This window comes from Callorhinus ursinus, unplaced genomic scaffold (genome assembly GCF_003265705.2).
Source record: "Callorhinus ursinus isolate GAN/ISIS: 27379988/994484 unplaced genomic scaffold, GSC_fseal_2.0 scaffold3, whole genome shotgun sequence".
In the NCBI taxonomy this organism is placed as follows: domain Eukaryota; kingdom Metazoa; phylum Chordata; class Mammalia; order Carnivora; family Otariidae; genus Callorhinus; species Callorhinus ursinus.
Window position 1 is genome coordinate 67,730,509 of NW_027397065.1, and position 16,088 is coordinate 67,746,596.

Here is a 16,088-nt window from a genome sequence, read left to right on the forward strand (position 1 = left end):
ATATGTCTTGGAATCTGTTGTTTAATATCAGCATTTTATTGAAATCGTTGTCCTTTGTCCTGCAGATTTGATTTTTCTTTCAGTTAGGGGAGAAAACAATCTTCCATTATGTCTGATTAATAGGATTCTGTATTTTAGGGACACCATTATCCTTATGTTGGATTCCTTTTGTCCTGCATATCTTTTATCTTCGTTACTGTTTTATTTTTTTTTTTTTTTAAGATTTATTTATTAGAGAGAGAGTATGTGCATGGGGGAGAGGGAAAGAGAATCTTAGGCAGGGTCCCCCCTGAGTTTGGAGCCCAACATGGGGCTTTATCTCACAACCCTCATATCACGACCTAAGCAAAAACCAAGAGTTGGCCGCTTAACGGACTGCGCCACCATGGCGCCACTGTAATTGTTTGAAATCTTGTCTTCTTTCCTCTTGTGTCTCCTGTGATTATCTCTTTGGTAGTAACTTGGTTTTCAGCTATGTCCTAGTCTTCTTTGCTATTTATAATTCATTTATTCCCCAATAATGTTTTTATATTTCAGTGTGCTTTGTTAGCTGTAATCTTCCTTTTCATCTCAACTTTGAGTTTTTAATTTATTGGTATTTTGCTCATCAAGTTCTCTTATAACTCAGAATATTAGCGGATTGATTATACCTTTATTAGCTTAAACTAAGATCCTTCCAGAGCATGTTTTTTAATTTATTTTTTAAATAGACATTATTTTTTTTAGAGCAGTTTTTGGATCTTCTACTCTCACACATGCACATCCTCTCCATCAGCATTCCTCCCTGGAAAGGTACATTTGTTACAAGCAGTGAACATAGATCACACATCATTATCACTCAAAGTCCATAGAGAATTGATTTTTCATCTCTATTTTTCATGGTATGTTCCACCCAAATAGATATCTTCCCTGGTTTCTTTTTGTTATTTCATCTTACTAGTTGTCAGTTCCATTACAAAATCATCTTTTTGTGATCTGACATTCAAACAAGAATTGTCTTTGAACCTGTCCAATGCTTATTTTTTTATTTTTTACTTTTTTTTTTTTTAAGATTTTATTTATTTGACAGAGACACAGCGAGAGAGGGAACACAGGGAACACAAACAGGGGGAGTGGGAGAGGGAAAAGCAGGCTTCCCACTGAGCAGGGAGCCCGACGCAGGGCTCAATCCCAGGACCCTGGGATCATGACCTGAGCTGAAGGCAGATGGTTAACGACTGAGCCACCCGGGTGCCCCATCCATGCTTTTTTAAAATAGCTCTCCTTTTTCTTCCCCTGTGAGCTCTGCTTTGAGGATTAAACAAAAGATGTATGGATTTGCTGCATCAAGTCTTGTTGCAGACATAAGCAGTGCTCTCTATTATGTATTGATTGAATGTGCTATGCTACTCTGTGAGGTAGATCCCATTGGCACACCTTCACACTTTGGTTTTCAAACCCAGGGTGGGCATCTAGAGCCTTTACCTATGTAGAATCTGCTCTCTCTCGCTCTCCCCCCCCCCCCCCCCCCGTTCACCATCCCCTTTTAGGAACAACTTCCATTTCCCTGAGCCAACAGAGTGTTTTGAATATGGGAAGCCACTTTGGGACACTTCTGTTGAGAATTCACAGCCATCCTTGGTAATACATTTTCCCTACCACTTCCTTCTTTGGCAGATCTTTTTTACTTTTCTTTTACCTACATATTAGCCAAATGTCTGTTTAGACATATTTAGATATGGATAATTAGGGTTCTTTTGTTCTTCTCTTCTTCCCTTCTGCAAGAGTCTTCAGGATAGTGAATTCTATTCTTTTCCTTTCTCTGGAGGGGGATGGTAGAAGGGGTTTTTACATTTAGGAAAATTTCTTTTTCTGCCGCTGCCTTCAGTATGACTTGTTCTATCTACCTCTCTTAGTTGGGAAGTAATTGATGAAATTTTTTGGATTTTTTTCACTCAACTGCCAGCCCCACCCCCATCTTCCCTCTAGAGAACCAAGTTAGGAGCTCCATGGAGAGAGTTGCCTAAGGCACTCAGTTCCTTGGGAAGATTCTTTCACTGACCTTTTCCTCTGTTTTTGGTTGAAACTGTTAAATTTTTGCTTGGGTGTGTTGTAACTATTATTAATTATGTGTTGGGGCAAGAAATCATGAAATTAGGCTTTATACTATCACCTTATGCAGAGATAACATTTGTGTTTTAAGGATTTTATTTACTTACTTATTTATGTGAGAGAATGAGCAGGGGGTGGGGGGGAGAGAGAAGCAGACTCCCCACTGAGCAGGGAGCCTGATGCAGGGCACGATCCCGGAACTCCAGGATCATGACCCGAACCAAAGGCAGATGCATAACCAACTGAGCCACCCAGCCGCCTAAGAGTAAAGTTTCTTGATTTTCATAAAAGAAATGTGAAATTCTTATGATCTTTATTATTTTCAGTTTTATTTAGCATTCACATTATTTACTTTGAGTAAATAAGTAATAGTGCCTACTTTTAGGCTTTCCTTCACCACTGCAGTGAGTACTGAAAATGGCACTCTGCCCTCAAATTAGTTCTTTTGTCCTGAAACCATGGTAATGAAGTAAAGAAAATACAGGTAGAGTTCTTGTCAAATTGGTCTAACATCAGAATTGCTACATAGTATCTAAACCTCCTTTGGAATGGTATACCTGCTATAATTTATAAAGGGTATATACTTAATTTTTTGATGTTTATTATATGTTTTATTTCTGAACAGTATAGAGTAGGGTAAGGAATATTTTACAAAAAAGAATGATCTGTAACAACATGGCCGAACCTCCAAAACATTACATTAAGTGAAGAAAGCCAAACACAAAGGTCACATTATATGATTGCATTTGTGTGAAATATCCATAATAAATTCATACAGACAGAATGCTAATTGGTGGGTTGCCAGAGACTTGAGGAAAAGAGGGAATGGAAGAAACTACTTAATGGGTTAAGGGGTTTTATTCTGGAATTATGTCAATGTTTTCAATTAGATAAGAGGTGGTCGTTGTACAGCATAGTGAATGTACTAAATGCCACTGAATTATTCACTTTAAAGTACTTAATTTTATATTAACATGAATTTTACCTTGCTTTTTTAAAAAAGAATGATCTGTCAAATATAAAAGGACAGTTCTCAAAGAGGAGGCTGAGAGAACTGCCATAATTCTACTTTGTGCACAAATAGCCGTTGAAATATGTAATTCAGTATCTCTTTCTACATATTTCATTTTTTTGTTTTTGTTTTTAAGAATATAAGTAATTTAGATTTTAATGATGGTAGCTTGTAGTAACAGAGTTCCTGTCACTTTTTTTTTTTCTCTTTTTTGGTAGTAATCTCTTTACCCAGCATGGGGCTCGAACTCAGGACTCCTGAGATCAAGAGTCTCATGCTCTACTGACTGAGCCAGCCAGGTGCCCCCTGTCCGTTACTTTTAGAACCAGTGAAGTTTCAGGGCACCTGGGTGGCGGCTCAGTTGGTTAAGCGCCTGCCTTCGGCACAGGTCATAATCCTGGAGTGCTGGGATCAAGTCCCGCATCGGGCTCCCTGCTTGGCAGAGAGCCTGCTTCTCCCTCTGACCCTATCCCGTCTTGTGCTCTTTCTCACTCTCTCTCTCTCAAATAAATAAAATAAAATCTTTAAAAAAAAAAAAAAAAAGAACCAGTGAAGTTTTTAAATGATAGGACACTGACGTTCAGGGCAAAGAACTAACCATTGTCTTAGCTTGCAAAAGAATCCACAAATTATATTTGAAGTGTATCCTCTCATTCACTTAAGCTTAAAAATAATATATGTGCAACACTTAGTTACCCCCAACAAAAAACATCTACTTAAAAGTTCATGCACTCCTGAATCACCAAAAGCTGTAAAAATCTTTTTTCCACAAGACGTGACAGTTTTTACCAAGAAGTTTTGAGTATGAAATAAGGTGCTATGCATAAATATAATATAAAAATAGAACATCCTATACATGGACTTAGGAATGGAAGTCTGTCATGCATGTATCAATATTAACCTATATCAGCTGGAATGTAGAAATGGTTTTTGTGTGTACAGTTGCTTATTGTAATGATATTCCTAAAATCCCTATTTGATTAATATAAACATCTTCATCTGTAAAATAGGAATAATAGTCATATCTATCCTCAAAAGGTGATTGTGATGATTTAAATTGGTTAATGCTTAATATATAATAAGCGCTCAGTATTAGCTATAATGAAGGGGATAATTACTATTATTTTTTATTATTTAACCAAACTTTCTAGTGTTAGATATCTTTTGTGCATTCATTTTTTAAAGATTTTATTTATTTGTTTATTCATTTGTTTATTTATTTATTTATTCATTGGAGAAAGAGGGCGTGCGAGTGAGCCAGGAGTGGGGAGAAGGGCAGAGGGAGAAGGAGAAGCAGACTCCCCGTTGAGCCAGGAGCCTGACGCAGGGCTCAGTCACAGGACCCTGGGATCATGACCCTAGCCAAAGGCAGATGCTTAACTGACTGAGCCACCCAGGTGCCCCTTTTTGTGCTTTCATTAAGTATAATAACCCTATTGTAAATTTTTGAATTTGTCAGTTGTATGATAAAAAAGGTTTTACCTGTTTACACTGCCACCAAATGAAAGTATTTTTGTTACCACAATCTCTTAAGGTGTATTTTTAGTCAGTGGGGCGCCTGGCTGGCTCAGTCAATGGAGCATGCGACTCTTGATCTCAAGTAGTGAGTTTGAGCCCCACGTTGGGTATAGAGATTACTTAAAAATAAAATCTTAGGGGCGCCTGGGTGGCTCAGTTGGTTGGGCGACTGCCTTCGGCTCAGGTCATGGTCCTGGAGTCCCGGGATCGAGTCCCTCATCGGGCTCCCTGCTCGGCGGGGAGTCTGCTTCTCCCTCTGACCCTCTCCCCTCTTGTGCTCTCTCTCATTCTCTCTCTCTCGAATAAATAAATAAAATCTTTAAAAAAAAAAAAGTAAAATCTTAAAAAAAAAACTAATATGCAAGGTAACTAGTTATCAGTCTGGATCACCCATCAATAAGGGATATTTATTGAAATACAGTTGTGTTTTTTTAAAAAATAAAAATAGATTTTAAATCAGACCTGGGTTCAAATCCCAGCCTAATTTTTACGTTCTAGCTGTATAACCTTGGACAAACTGTTTAAGTTGTTGCCCCCACCCCCCCAATCTTTAAAATTAGGGTATAATAGCATCCAGTTATGAGAATTAAATGAAATCATGCATTTAAAGTGCTTAACATGTTGCTTGCCACATAGTAAGCATTTTTACTACTACTAGAGGTGAGAAGGAAAAACAGGCTTCATGAGTGGTGGGGTAGGGAGGGCACAAATAATTTTTATTTATTTATTTATTTTTTAACAAATGCACCAAAGAATCATGCAATCCTGCCAGCACTGAATGAAATCCTGGGCCACAAGTCTGCACACCCTTTTGCAGCTGGTCCTGTGATAGCAGAACCTTTCATTTTGCCTTTATTGTTTACTAAGACCCCTGCATTATCTTCAAATAGAGATATACACCATCTTTTCTCCTGTATGACCTTCATTATTGAATTACCACTGCCCCATGTACCTTCTTCCTGAGCTCTGGTTTGTCTTTCTTCACTGTAGCCATCACCGTCTCACCTACACTAGCGGCAGGAAGTCTGTTCAGTCATCCCTTGGTCCCCTTCATAGGGGATACACTGATTTTTGGTTCCCATGTTATCAGCACAGTTGATCGTGGCTCCTACCAGAAGACCCAGGGAAATCTGGAATTTCACACCGGGGGACCCATGAGTGGTTTTTAGAGCAAATATTACAATCCTAGATTTCAAATAATATAGAGAGCTTTTCTCTCTAAATAACTTAAGCTACCAAGATCCTTTATAGTACTGTCTAAAATTGTTTCTCTGATTTCGATTGTGTTCATCTTTGATGTTGTTCTTTTACTTTGCATACACTTCAGAGCTTATAAACCACGTGCATTCTACTTTTGTTGCTATCCTAACTTACAGACATCTGCTTGGCAAACAACTATGTTCTGTAGAAAATCAGTATTTTTAAATTGCTCACTTCATAGCAAATGATCTTAGAAGGCAGATAGTGAACTTAGTTTTATTGTGGGTGTTGATACACTGACTTTGGTTTTCCATAAATTTCTTTCTTTCTTGGTTTTTAGTTTCTACCTTTATATGCAAGTATAAATCATAAATTCTCATTTTTTAGAGCACGTGGGTGACTCAGGAGGGAGCCTGCTTCTCCCTCTCCTGCTGCTGCTCCCCCTCCTTGTACTCTCTTGCTCTGTCAAATAAAATCTTTTAAAAAAAAAATTAGTTCTCATTTCTTAAGATCAGTTAGTAAGCAGATTTTGTTAAAGCTTTGAATTACTTGGAACACATCCTGTATCTTGACATACAAGATGATTATAGCTGATTATTTAATACTTAATTTTCTCTTAGCATTCTCTAAAAGTACTTAGTAAAAGTTTGAGTTACAATTGACCCTTGAACAAGAGACACCAATTCCCACACAGTTCAGAATTCGTGTATAACTTTTGACTCCCCAAAATTTTAACTACTAATAGCGTGCTCTTTACTGGAAGCCTTACCAATAACACAGTCAGTTAATACACTTTGTATGTTATATGTATTAAATCCTGTATTCATTTTTTTTTTTTCCTAAGAGTAGGGAGGGTTGGGCAGAGGGAGAGAGAATCTTAAGCAGGCTCCACACCTAGTGCAGAGCCCAGCATGGGCTCGATTTCACAGCCCTGAGATCATGACCTGAACCGAAATCAAGTTTTGGATGCTTAACTAACTGAGCCACCCAGGCACCCCTATATCCTGTATTCTTATAGTTTTATCTTTTTCTTAAATTCTTTTGATATTTCAAGGCTATGTGGTTCATCTGTCTTTTCAAACTCTCACAGATGTCCAAAAAATTTTCTGATATATTTATTGAAAAAAATCCACATGTAAGTAGATCCATACAGATCAAACCCCTTATTCAAGGGTCAACTATATTTATGAAAGTTGCATATTTTATGACTCAGCTTTGTATTTTAAGCATAGCATCAATAATTTTGATAATTATTACCCTTAATTTCTCTTATGAGTAGTAGTATTTTCAAAAGTATTTTGTTTCCTAAGCATATTAAGTATTTTCTATATGTTGGCCATTACACTAGGCACAGGAGCTCAAAATAAATGACATTGATCTTACCCTTAAGGATTTCACAGTCTGTTAGGCATCTTAAAATAATAGTTGGTTTGTCTAAAAAGAGAGATATTCATTATACATTAATTGAATTATCTGAGTAACTGAAGCTGATCCTTAAAATACTAAAAATTTTTAAATGAAAATTCTTTTTTAAATAAAAGTCTTGAACATCTCCCTGCATTCTTCTACTGAATAAACTGAACTACCTTAATTTTTTTCATTGTGATGTACATTTTTTCATTTTTGTTTTTTTTTTTTAATATTCATTCATTTGAAAGAAAGGCTACATGAGAAGGGGGAGGGTCAGAGGGAGAAGCAGACTCCCTGCTCAGCAGGGAGCCCGATGCGGGACTCGATCCAGGAACTCGATCCCGGGACTCCAGGATCATGACCTGAGCTGAAGGCAGTCACTTAACCAACTGAGCCACCCAGGCGCCCTTTCATTTTTGTTTTCAATCTCATGCTGCTCAGCTATCATTTTTGTAGCTGTTAATGTATACTGTCTCTTTAAATTTCCATCTCTCTTATAATTTATTCCTAATTTGTTTGGAAATGCAGTCTCCACATGTCCAAACTTTTTAGAGTTATTCCTATTTAAAAGATCTGCGAGATGACCTTGGGGTGAATAGGTGGATATGGTTTTTACCTCAGATTACATTCATAAGCTTCTTATGCGCACAACCAAAAGTGGGTTCTCACTAAGGTATTTTCAGCTTCATTATCTTTTAAGGACTTTATTGTAGTTCCGATCTATTCAGTTTCTTTGAATGTTATATTTAAAATTTCAGTAAAGGCTATGACATGGGTGAACCTTAAACATTATGCTGAGTGAAGGAAGCCAAATGCAAAAAGGCACGTTTTATATAGTTCCATTTGTAAAAAATGCCCAGAGTAGGCAAATCTGTAGAGATAGAAAGTGGTTTAGTAGTTGCCAGGGGTTGGAGGAAAGGGAGGATGGGGAATGATTGATTGCTAGGGGTGTGGAGTTTTCTTTGGGGGTGGTGAAAATACTCTGGAATTAGATAGTGATTATGGTTGAACAACTTTGTAAGTATACTAAAAACCACTGAATTGTACACTTTAAAAGAATGGTTCTTATGTGAATTATATCTCAAGTTTTAAAGTCTAAATGAAAGCAAATCTTTCTAATAGACTGTTCAGAACACTTCCTGTATGTCTGCTTTCCAAGTGTGTACTTTTACTTTTGTCTTCTATTGATTGGTTTAGATTTTGAGTCTCTCTAATGTAATTTGCAGTGAAAGCATAATTTATATTTTCCTTAGGGGTAATAGAAGTTCATTTGTGCATTAAGTGAAAATTTAGATAATATACGTTGTTTGTAAAGAAAGAAGTCTTCTTTACTTGGGATATTGACCTGCTCTAACTGTAGGGGGTTTTTTTGAGAGAACACAGAGGGAGAGTGAAAGGGATAAGCAGACTCCCCGCTGAGCAGAGAGCCCTATGCGATGCGGGGCTTAGTCCTAGGACCCTGAGATCATGCCCTGAGCCAAAGGCAGATGCTTAACCCACTGAGCCATCCAGGCACCTCTAACTGTGGGTTTAAAGAATAAACATGTGAGCCCTAAATATGTAAAGAATTTTAAGGACTGAGGTGCCTGGGTGGCTCAGTTAGTTGGGTGTCTGCCTTTGGCTCGGGTCATGATCCCTGGTTCCTGGGATCAAGCCCTGAGTTGGGCTCCCGCTCAGCAGGGAGTCTGCTTTTCCCTCTCCCCACTCGTGCATGCTCTCTCTCAAATAAATACATAAAATATTTGGGGAAAAAATTTTAAGGACTGTCATTTTAATAGGAAAAACTGGCAATAATTAAAACTAAAAATCAAAAAACCCTACTAATCTATTTTACATTTTTCTTCATTAAACATAAATTACAATATCTTTTTAAAATGTAAGTTATATATTGTCTCATGAGTTTTGTTTTCATTGTTTTATTTCATTTTGATTGTTTTTATATGTGATTCATATTCTGATTTCATAATCTGTTCTGTGTAACATTTTTGGTCTTTAAAAATTTTTAATGACCACTTCATGAGTAATTTGTCATTCTGGTATTTGAAAATGAGTGATTCCTTTGGTCTATAAGCTGTTAAACACATTTTTTATGTTTTTACTTTTAGGCTATGGAGTTACTAGTAGAGAAAGCAATCAGTAGTGCTTCTAGTCCTCAGAGCCCTGGAGATGCACTGAGAAGAGTTTTTGAGTGCATTTCTTCAGGGATTATTCTTAAAGGTAGGTTTTGCTTTGTTCTTAATGTTTGTTTGATAATTAAATAAGAACTCTTTCTTTTACAAATGGATAATGCTAATGCCTTTTTCTCCATATATTGATTGCTTATAGGTAGTCCTGGACTTCTGGATCCTTGTGAGAAGGATCCATTTGATACCTTGGCAACAATGACTGACCAACAGCGTGAAGACATCACATCCAGTGCACAGGTACCAGTGTGTTCCTAATCCCAGAGCTTTGTTGTTGGGTCACTACCCTTCAAGTTTTGGTTTTTTAGAATTGTCCTTTAAAAGAAGTCACTGCATAGTATTTATTTCTGTTCTTCTTTAGTAAGCAAGCCCTTGGAGGGGATATAAGTTAAACTAGATTTCACTAATATAAGTGTCTTAAGTAAGTGTATTATATAAAAATACAGCTGTATTTTCAGTGCCTTCTTAAATCTGGGTATTAAGTTACATATCATGATGTATGGAAACTGTTTATGTACTCTGGTTGTAAGAAGTGATATGCTGGGGCGCCTGGGTGGCTCAGTTGTTAAGTGTCTGCCTTCGGCTCAGGTCATCATCCCAGAGTCCTGGGATCGAGCCCCGCATCGGGCTCCCTGCTCCGCAGGAAGCCTGCTTCTCCCTCTCCCACTCCACCTGCTTGTGTTCCCTCTCTCGCTGTCTCTCTCAGTCAAATAAATAAAATCTTTAAAAAAAAAAAAAGAAGAAGTGATATGCTGTGTGATTTATGGTAATTATTGTTATAATTTAGTCTCTCCTGCCACTGGAAAGGCTGTCTAATGTAGTTAATTAAAAGTGTGGGTTCAGGGCACCTGGGTGGCTCAGTCAGTTAAGTGTCGGACTAGTGATTTCAGCACAGGTCATGACCTCATGGGCTGTGGGATCCAGCCCTGTGTCAGGCTCTGTACTCCGCGGGGGAGTCTGCTTGAGTTTCTCTCCCTCTGTGTCCCCCCCCCCCCCCCGTGAGAGCTTGCGTGTGCGTTCTCCCTCTCAAATAAATAAAATCTTTAAGGGGGAAAAAGTGGACTTTAGAGTCAAGACTCCCTGGATTTGAATACCAGCTGTGCTCTCTATAAAACAAGGATAAAAGTAGTATCCTGTTTCAAGCAGGATTATTGGGAGGATTAAATGAGTTAATGTGTTTAACTGTATTAACAGTATCTGGTATATGGAAGGATTTTAATAAATGTTAGCATTATCATCATAATCAGTTAATAATTTTATTGGAAAAAGATTTATGGAAAAGAAATGTGAACCTAATGAAAAAAAAAACAGTCTAAAACTACTATAGCTCTTTTTTTATTCCAAAAATGTACTAAGGGGAGAAAAGGCAACTAGCAATGAAAGTAATAATTCACTCTAAGACATTAAGTTATTGGACTTAAGTTCTTGATTTGTTATCTCTTCTGGCAACGATAATTTGGAAATTGGAAGATGTCAAGATTAAAGTAAATTGTTATGTCATAAGTATATTAAGGGATAACTTATGTGATTACTAATTAATGTGTATTGGACATGTTTTGTTTGTATTTCTTTGGGTTTATTTTGGGGGGATGAAGATAGTTACCCTAAGTGGCTTGCTTTCTTCCTCGGTGCTTAAAGGAGGAATTATTTATAAATTCTAAGGGAAAGGAGATTTAGGATTAGGAGCAGGGCATTCAAAAACTAATAGAATTCACATTTGAAAGGCATTTTTTTTTTAACGTCACTTTGAAGAAAGTGGTCTGGCTTTAGGTGGTAGTGACAAATGTCCTTGTTAAAAGTGAAGGAGTTAATAAAAAATTTTTTTAAAAAAGTGAAGGAGTTATGGGACGCCTGGGTGGCTCAGCTGGTTAGGCGGCTGCCTTCGGCTCAGGTCATGATCCCAAAGTCCTGGGATCGAGTTCCGCATCCAGCTCCTTGCTCAACGGGGAGCCTGCTTCTCCCTCTGCCTGCCTTTCCCCTGCTTGTGCTCTCTCACCAAAGAAGAAGAAAGTGAAGGAGTTAACTGCATTATTCCATTTATCTAATATTCATGAAATAACAGAGATGGAGAACAGTAGTGGTTCCTAGGAGTTAGGGATGGATTATTAATGGTGGCTATACAGGGAGTCTTATGGTGATGGTATAGTTTAATATCTTGATTGTGATGTGGCTATGCAAGGCTACACATATGACAAAATTACATTAAAGCTAAAGACAGAGGAGTGCATATATAACTGGTAAAATCTGAATAAGCTCTATGAATTGTACCCACGTTGATCTTTTTATTTCTTGGTGACCTGTAGCACCCATGTTAATAATTTTCTTCCTTCCTTTGTCTCTATCTAGATCTATTCCTCTCTTTTTTCCCCCCCATAATGCTTATCTTTTATTTTTGTGTATTTCTGTAGTCTTACTCTTTAGTGATCTTTTCAAGTTGCTTCTGCCAGATACAGCCTTGGTCATTTATTCAGATCCCTTCCCATAGGTGTTAACCCTCCCTCCTCAAAAGGAATTGTAAAGTAAACCTCAAGTCTTTTTTGATCTTATTTTAAAATTCCAAGTTGTCTTTGAGAATTATTCCAGTATAAATCCTCAAATTTTGTTTGCTGCTAAATAATTGCCAATTATGTGGCAGAATTCTCTCTTATTAAATGTTAGAAATACATAACAAGTCACATGCAGAACAAGAGGTTATAGGATGCTCACTCTAGCCTCAGATGCTTAGTTTTACTTACTGGAGTATTCCTTCATTTAGAAACTCCTAGTATTCAAATACGCTGATGATTAGCAGCAATATCCCTGTGGTAGAAATGTATTAGTATTCATTATTATATACCAGATATCTTTGGATATTTTCCATGAATACAGAAGAAAGAATTATTCTGTTTATCTTTTCTAAATCTCAAAATAAAGAATTAGTATTCTATTATGGTAAATATTCCTAGTTCTCACTTCAGAAAGTTAACAGCCTTATAGCTTAAATGAAGTAGAGAAGCACCCAGTACTGGTGAAAATCTGGAATTACAGACTAAATAGAATGCTATATCAAGTCCTTAACACAGATGATTTGGAGAATGAGGATTTCAAAAGCCAATATATGAGGCAAAGTTCGAAGGAATTGGAATTATATCATCAAGGAAAGTTCTAGAATAGTAAATTCTCACAGAGATAATTGTAACAAACTAAATCTCAGCTGAAGAAAATAATTAGGCATTAAAAAATAGTCTCGGGGCACCCAAGTGCCTCAGTTGCTTAAGTGTCCAACTCTTGATTTCCTCTCAGGGTCGTGAGATTGAGCCCCATGTTGGGCTCCACAGTGGGCATGGAGCCTGCTTAAGATTCGCTCTCTTCCTCACCACCCCCCCCCCGGCACACACACTTGCACTCTCTCAAAAAAAGAAAAAAAATAGGGGCACCTGAGTGGCTCAGTCGGTTAACCCTCTACCTTCGGCTCAGATCATGATCCCCGGGCCCTAGGATTGAGCCCTGCATCAGGCTCCCTGCTTCTCCATCTCCACCCCGCCTTGTGCTCTATTTCTCTCTCTCAAATAAATAAAATCTTTTTTTAAAAAACAGTCTCAATAGCAGCCACTTTAAGAGAAAGAAGCCAGACACAGAAAGCCATATGTTATATGAAATGTCCACAGTGTGTAAATCTTGTAGAAATAGAGAAGTAGATTAGTGGTTATCTTGACCTAAGGGTGGAGGGGTTGAAGAATGACTAACATTGGGTCATGGGGGTTGTGGGGGTGGAGGTGTGTGAAAATGTTCTGAAATTAGAGTGGTTATGGTTGAACAACTTTAACTTTGTAAGTATATTAAAAAACACTGAATTGTACACTTTAAAAGGGTGACTCTTCGGATATGTTAATCTCAAAAAAATAATCCTAAACATTTACATTGAAGGTTATAACCATATAATGAAAATTGACTACATCTCAATTGAATTAATTTAAGAGGTATATAGTCCCAGAAATATGAGGAATAGATTATGTCTTATGAAATCTTGTGACAGTGATGCCTAATACATTTCTGCGCATATATAACCATGTAGTGAAAATTTTGATTTTGGTTCATGAAGTAACAAGTTGAAGAAATGTGACCCTTTTTTGTAAACCTGGGGAAGTGTGTGTGCGTGTATGTATATGTGCAGCCTATACACATGGGCATCCACAGAAAAAAATGGGAAAATACGAGTAGATACCAAAGAGGGATTTACTCAGTGAGATTTACATTCCTTTTGCTACGTATTGTTTCAATTTCAAGATTTTTTTAAAAATGAACATAATATTGAATTTTTTTTAAAGATCTATTTCTTTTTTGAGAGAGAGAGAATGCAAGTGCATATGAACTGGGCAGGGAGGGAAAAGGGGAGAGAGAATCTTAAGCAGGCTCCATGCCCAGCACGGAGCCTGACTTGGGACTTGATGTCATGACCCTGAGATCATGACCTGAGCCGAAACCACGAGTCAGACCCTTAACTGACTGAGCCACCCAGGTGCCTCTTAATTTATGTTTTAAAAAGCAAAACAGCATGCGTACAGGAAAGCCTGAAAATAAAAACACTAGAACATATGGAGTATTTTGGTTGTGAAACTTAATATTATTCAAGGTGTTTATTTAATTAAATATATACTTTTTATATTGATATATGGAGATATAAGCCTAGTTAATAATTAATATTTTGGTTCTTAAAATTAACTTTGAATTCCGGCTCTTTTTGTTGCAGTTTGCATTGAGACTCCTTGCATTCCGCCAGATACACAAAGTTTTAGGCATGGATCCATTACCCCAAATGAGCCAACGTTTTAACATCCACAACAACAGGAAACGAAGAAGGGATAGCGATGGAGTTGATGGATTTGAAGCTGAGGGGAAAAAAGACAAAAAAGATTATGATAACTTTTAAAAAGTTCCTGTAAATCTGCAGTGTTAAAAACAACAGGTGCCCATTTGTTGGTTGTTTTTCATTCATAATAATGTCTACTTTGAAAAATTTATCAAGAATTTAAAGAATTTCATGGAAGAACCAAGTTTTTCTGTGACATTAATATCTTAATGTACAGTGTTAGGTATTATATGAATGGAAAGACACCCAAAAAAAAAAATTGCGCTCCAACTAGGGGAAAAACAATGCTTCAGATGTTTTCCCCATTATTTTGGTTTTATTTACTGGTTGCCCTAGCTCCCCCTATTTTTGTGTCTTTTATTAACTAGTCTTATTAAATCTTTACTGTATTTAATGCAGTATTTGTGCTTCAGTTGCTATGTGTATTTTGATATTTTTATTTAGGAGTTTTGTTGCTCTTTGACACTAGTTGTTACTTTGTGTTAATAGATGATATCCTTTACCCCTTCTTAATATTTTACAGCAGTACGTTTTTTTGTAACGTGAAACTGCAGAATTTTTTCCTTTTGTTTTGTTATTCTGTATGTGATGGATTACAACACAAAAAGTTATCCTGCCATTTAAGTGCTCAGAACTGAATGTTTCTGCAGATCTTGTGGCATTTGTCTCTAGTGTGATATATAAAGGTGTAATTAAGACAGATTTCTGTTAATCTAATCAAGTTTGCTGTTAGTTGTGCATTAGCAGTATAAAAGCTAATATATACTATATGGTCTTGCAACAGTTTTAAAGCCTCTGCATAATTGATAATAAAAATGCATGACATTTTTGTTTTTAATAGACTTTTAAAATTATAATTTTAGGTTTGACACGTAGACCTTTGTACAGTTGACTTTTTGACATAGCAAGGCCAAAAAATAACTTTCTGAATATTTTTTTCTTCTGCATAAGTGGAAAGGGCATTTTTCATATATAAGTGGGCTAACCAATATTTTCAAAAGAACTTTATCATTGTGCAACTAACAACAGTAACTAGCCCTTAATTATGATGACAGTTCCTTATTGGTGTGTGTGAGATTACTCTAGCAAACTGTTACAGTATAACACAGTTGAATGATTCCTCCCCGCTGCCCTCATACCCCATCACCCAGATAATTTACAGTTCTCTTAACAGTGAGGTTGATAAAGTATTACTGATAAAAAATTAAGGTTATCTAAGGAAAAAAAAAACAGAAAATTATTTGGTGTGGCCATCTTACATGCTTATGTGTTCTACAAAAAGCTAAATATTCTAGCAGTGGTGTAATGAGAAGTTACATCTTACTGTTGATGTATGTATGCTCTGGTACACAGATGTCATTTTGTTGTCACAGCACTACAGTGAAATACACAAATAAAAACTTAAATTCACATAATGACTTTAAATGTATTATATGTTAGAGTTGACTCATAAACTACTTTTGCTTTTAAATGACTTATGCTTAAGTAAAACCACATTCAGGTTTTATTGGGTGCATATATCTCGTTATTCCTGACAACTACTTGTTGCCTGAGCACATAATTTCCAGAAAAATTTATAATTCAAAATAGTATATTGGCTCTGTCTTTCTGGAATTTGAATCTTTCCCTGGACCCTTAGAAGACCAGGAAACTATAGGAGACAACCACTGGAGAACTAGAAAAGGAAACTTGGGCATTTCTCCCAAGCTTGTCACATACTATCTCTGTAACACGGACAAGCCTTTTTCACCCCTACTCCCCGTTGTTTGTTTTTTAAATGTTTCTGGGTCTCATTTTACTCTTTTGAATAGTGAGTTTTACCCAG

At 36.8% G+C, this 16,088-nt stretch overlaps 1 protein-coding gene and 1 pseudogene across 2 annotated transcripts in view; one reads left to right on the plus strand and one right to left on the minus strand.

Moving 5' to 3' along the window:
* The window catches only part of ZFR (zinc finger RNA binding protein), an 81,092-nt gene extending 65,414 nt beyond the window's left edge, over positions 1-15,678 (plus strand). For both annotated transcript variants that reach the window (XM_025867432.2, XM_025867433.2), the window contains 3 exons: positions 9,337-9,448; positions 9,557-9,654; positions 14,144-15,678. In XM_025867432.2, coding sequence (XP_025723217.1) covers positions 9,337-9,448; positions 9,557-9,654; positions 14,144-14,323 — 390 coding nt within the window. In that variant the 3' untranslated portion in view covers positions 14,324-15,678. The remainder of the gene's footprint in view (positions 1-9,336; positions 9,449-9,556; positions 9,655-14,143) is intronic.
* Positions 5,377-6,381, minus strand: LOC112819844 (large ribosomal subunit protein uL14-like; annotated as a pseudogene).
* Positions 15,679-16,088: the final 410 nt, after the last annotated feature.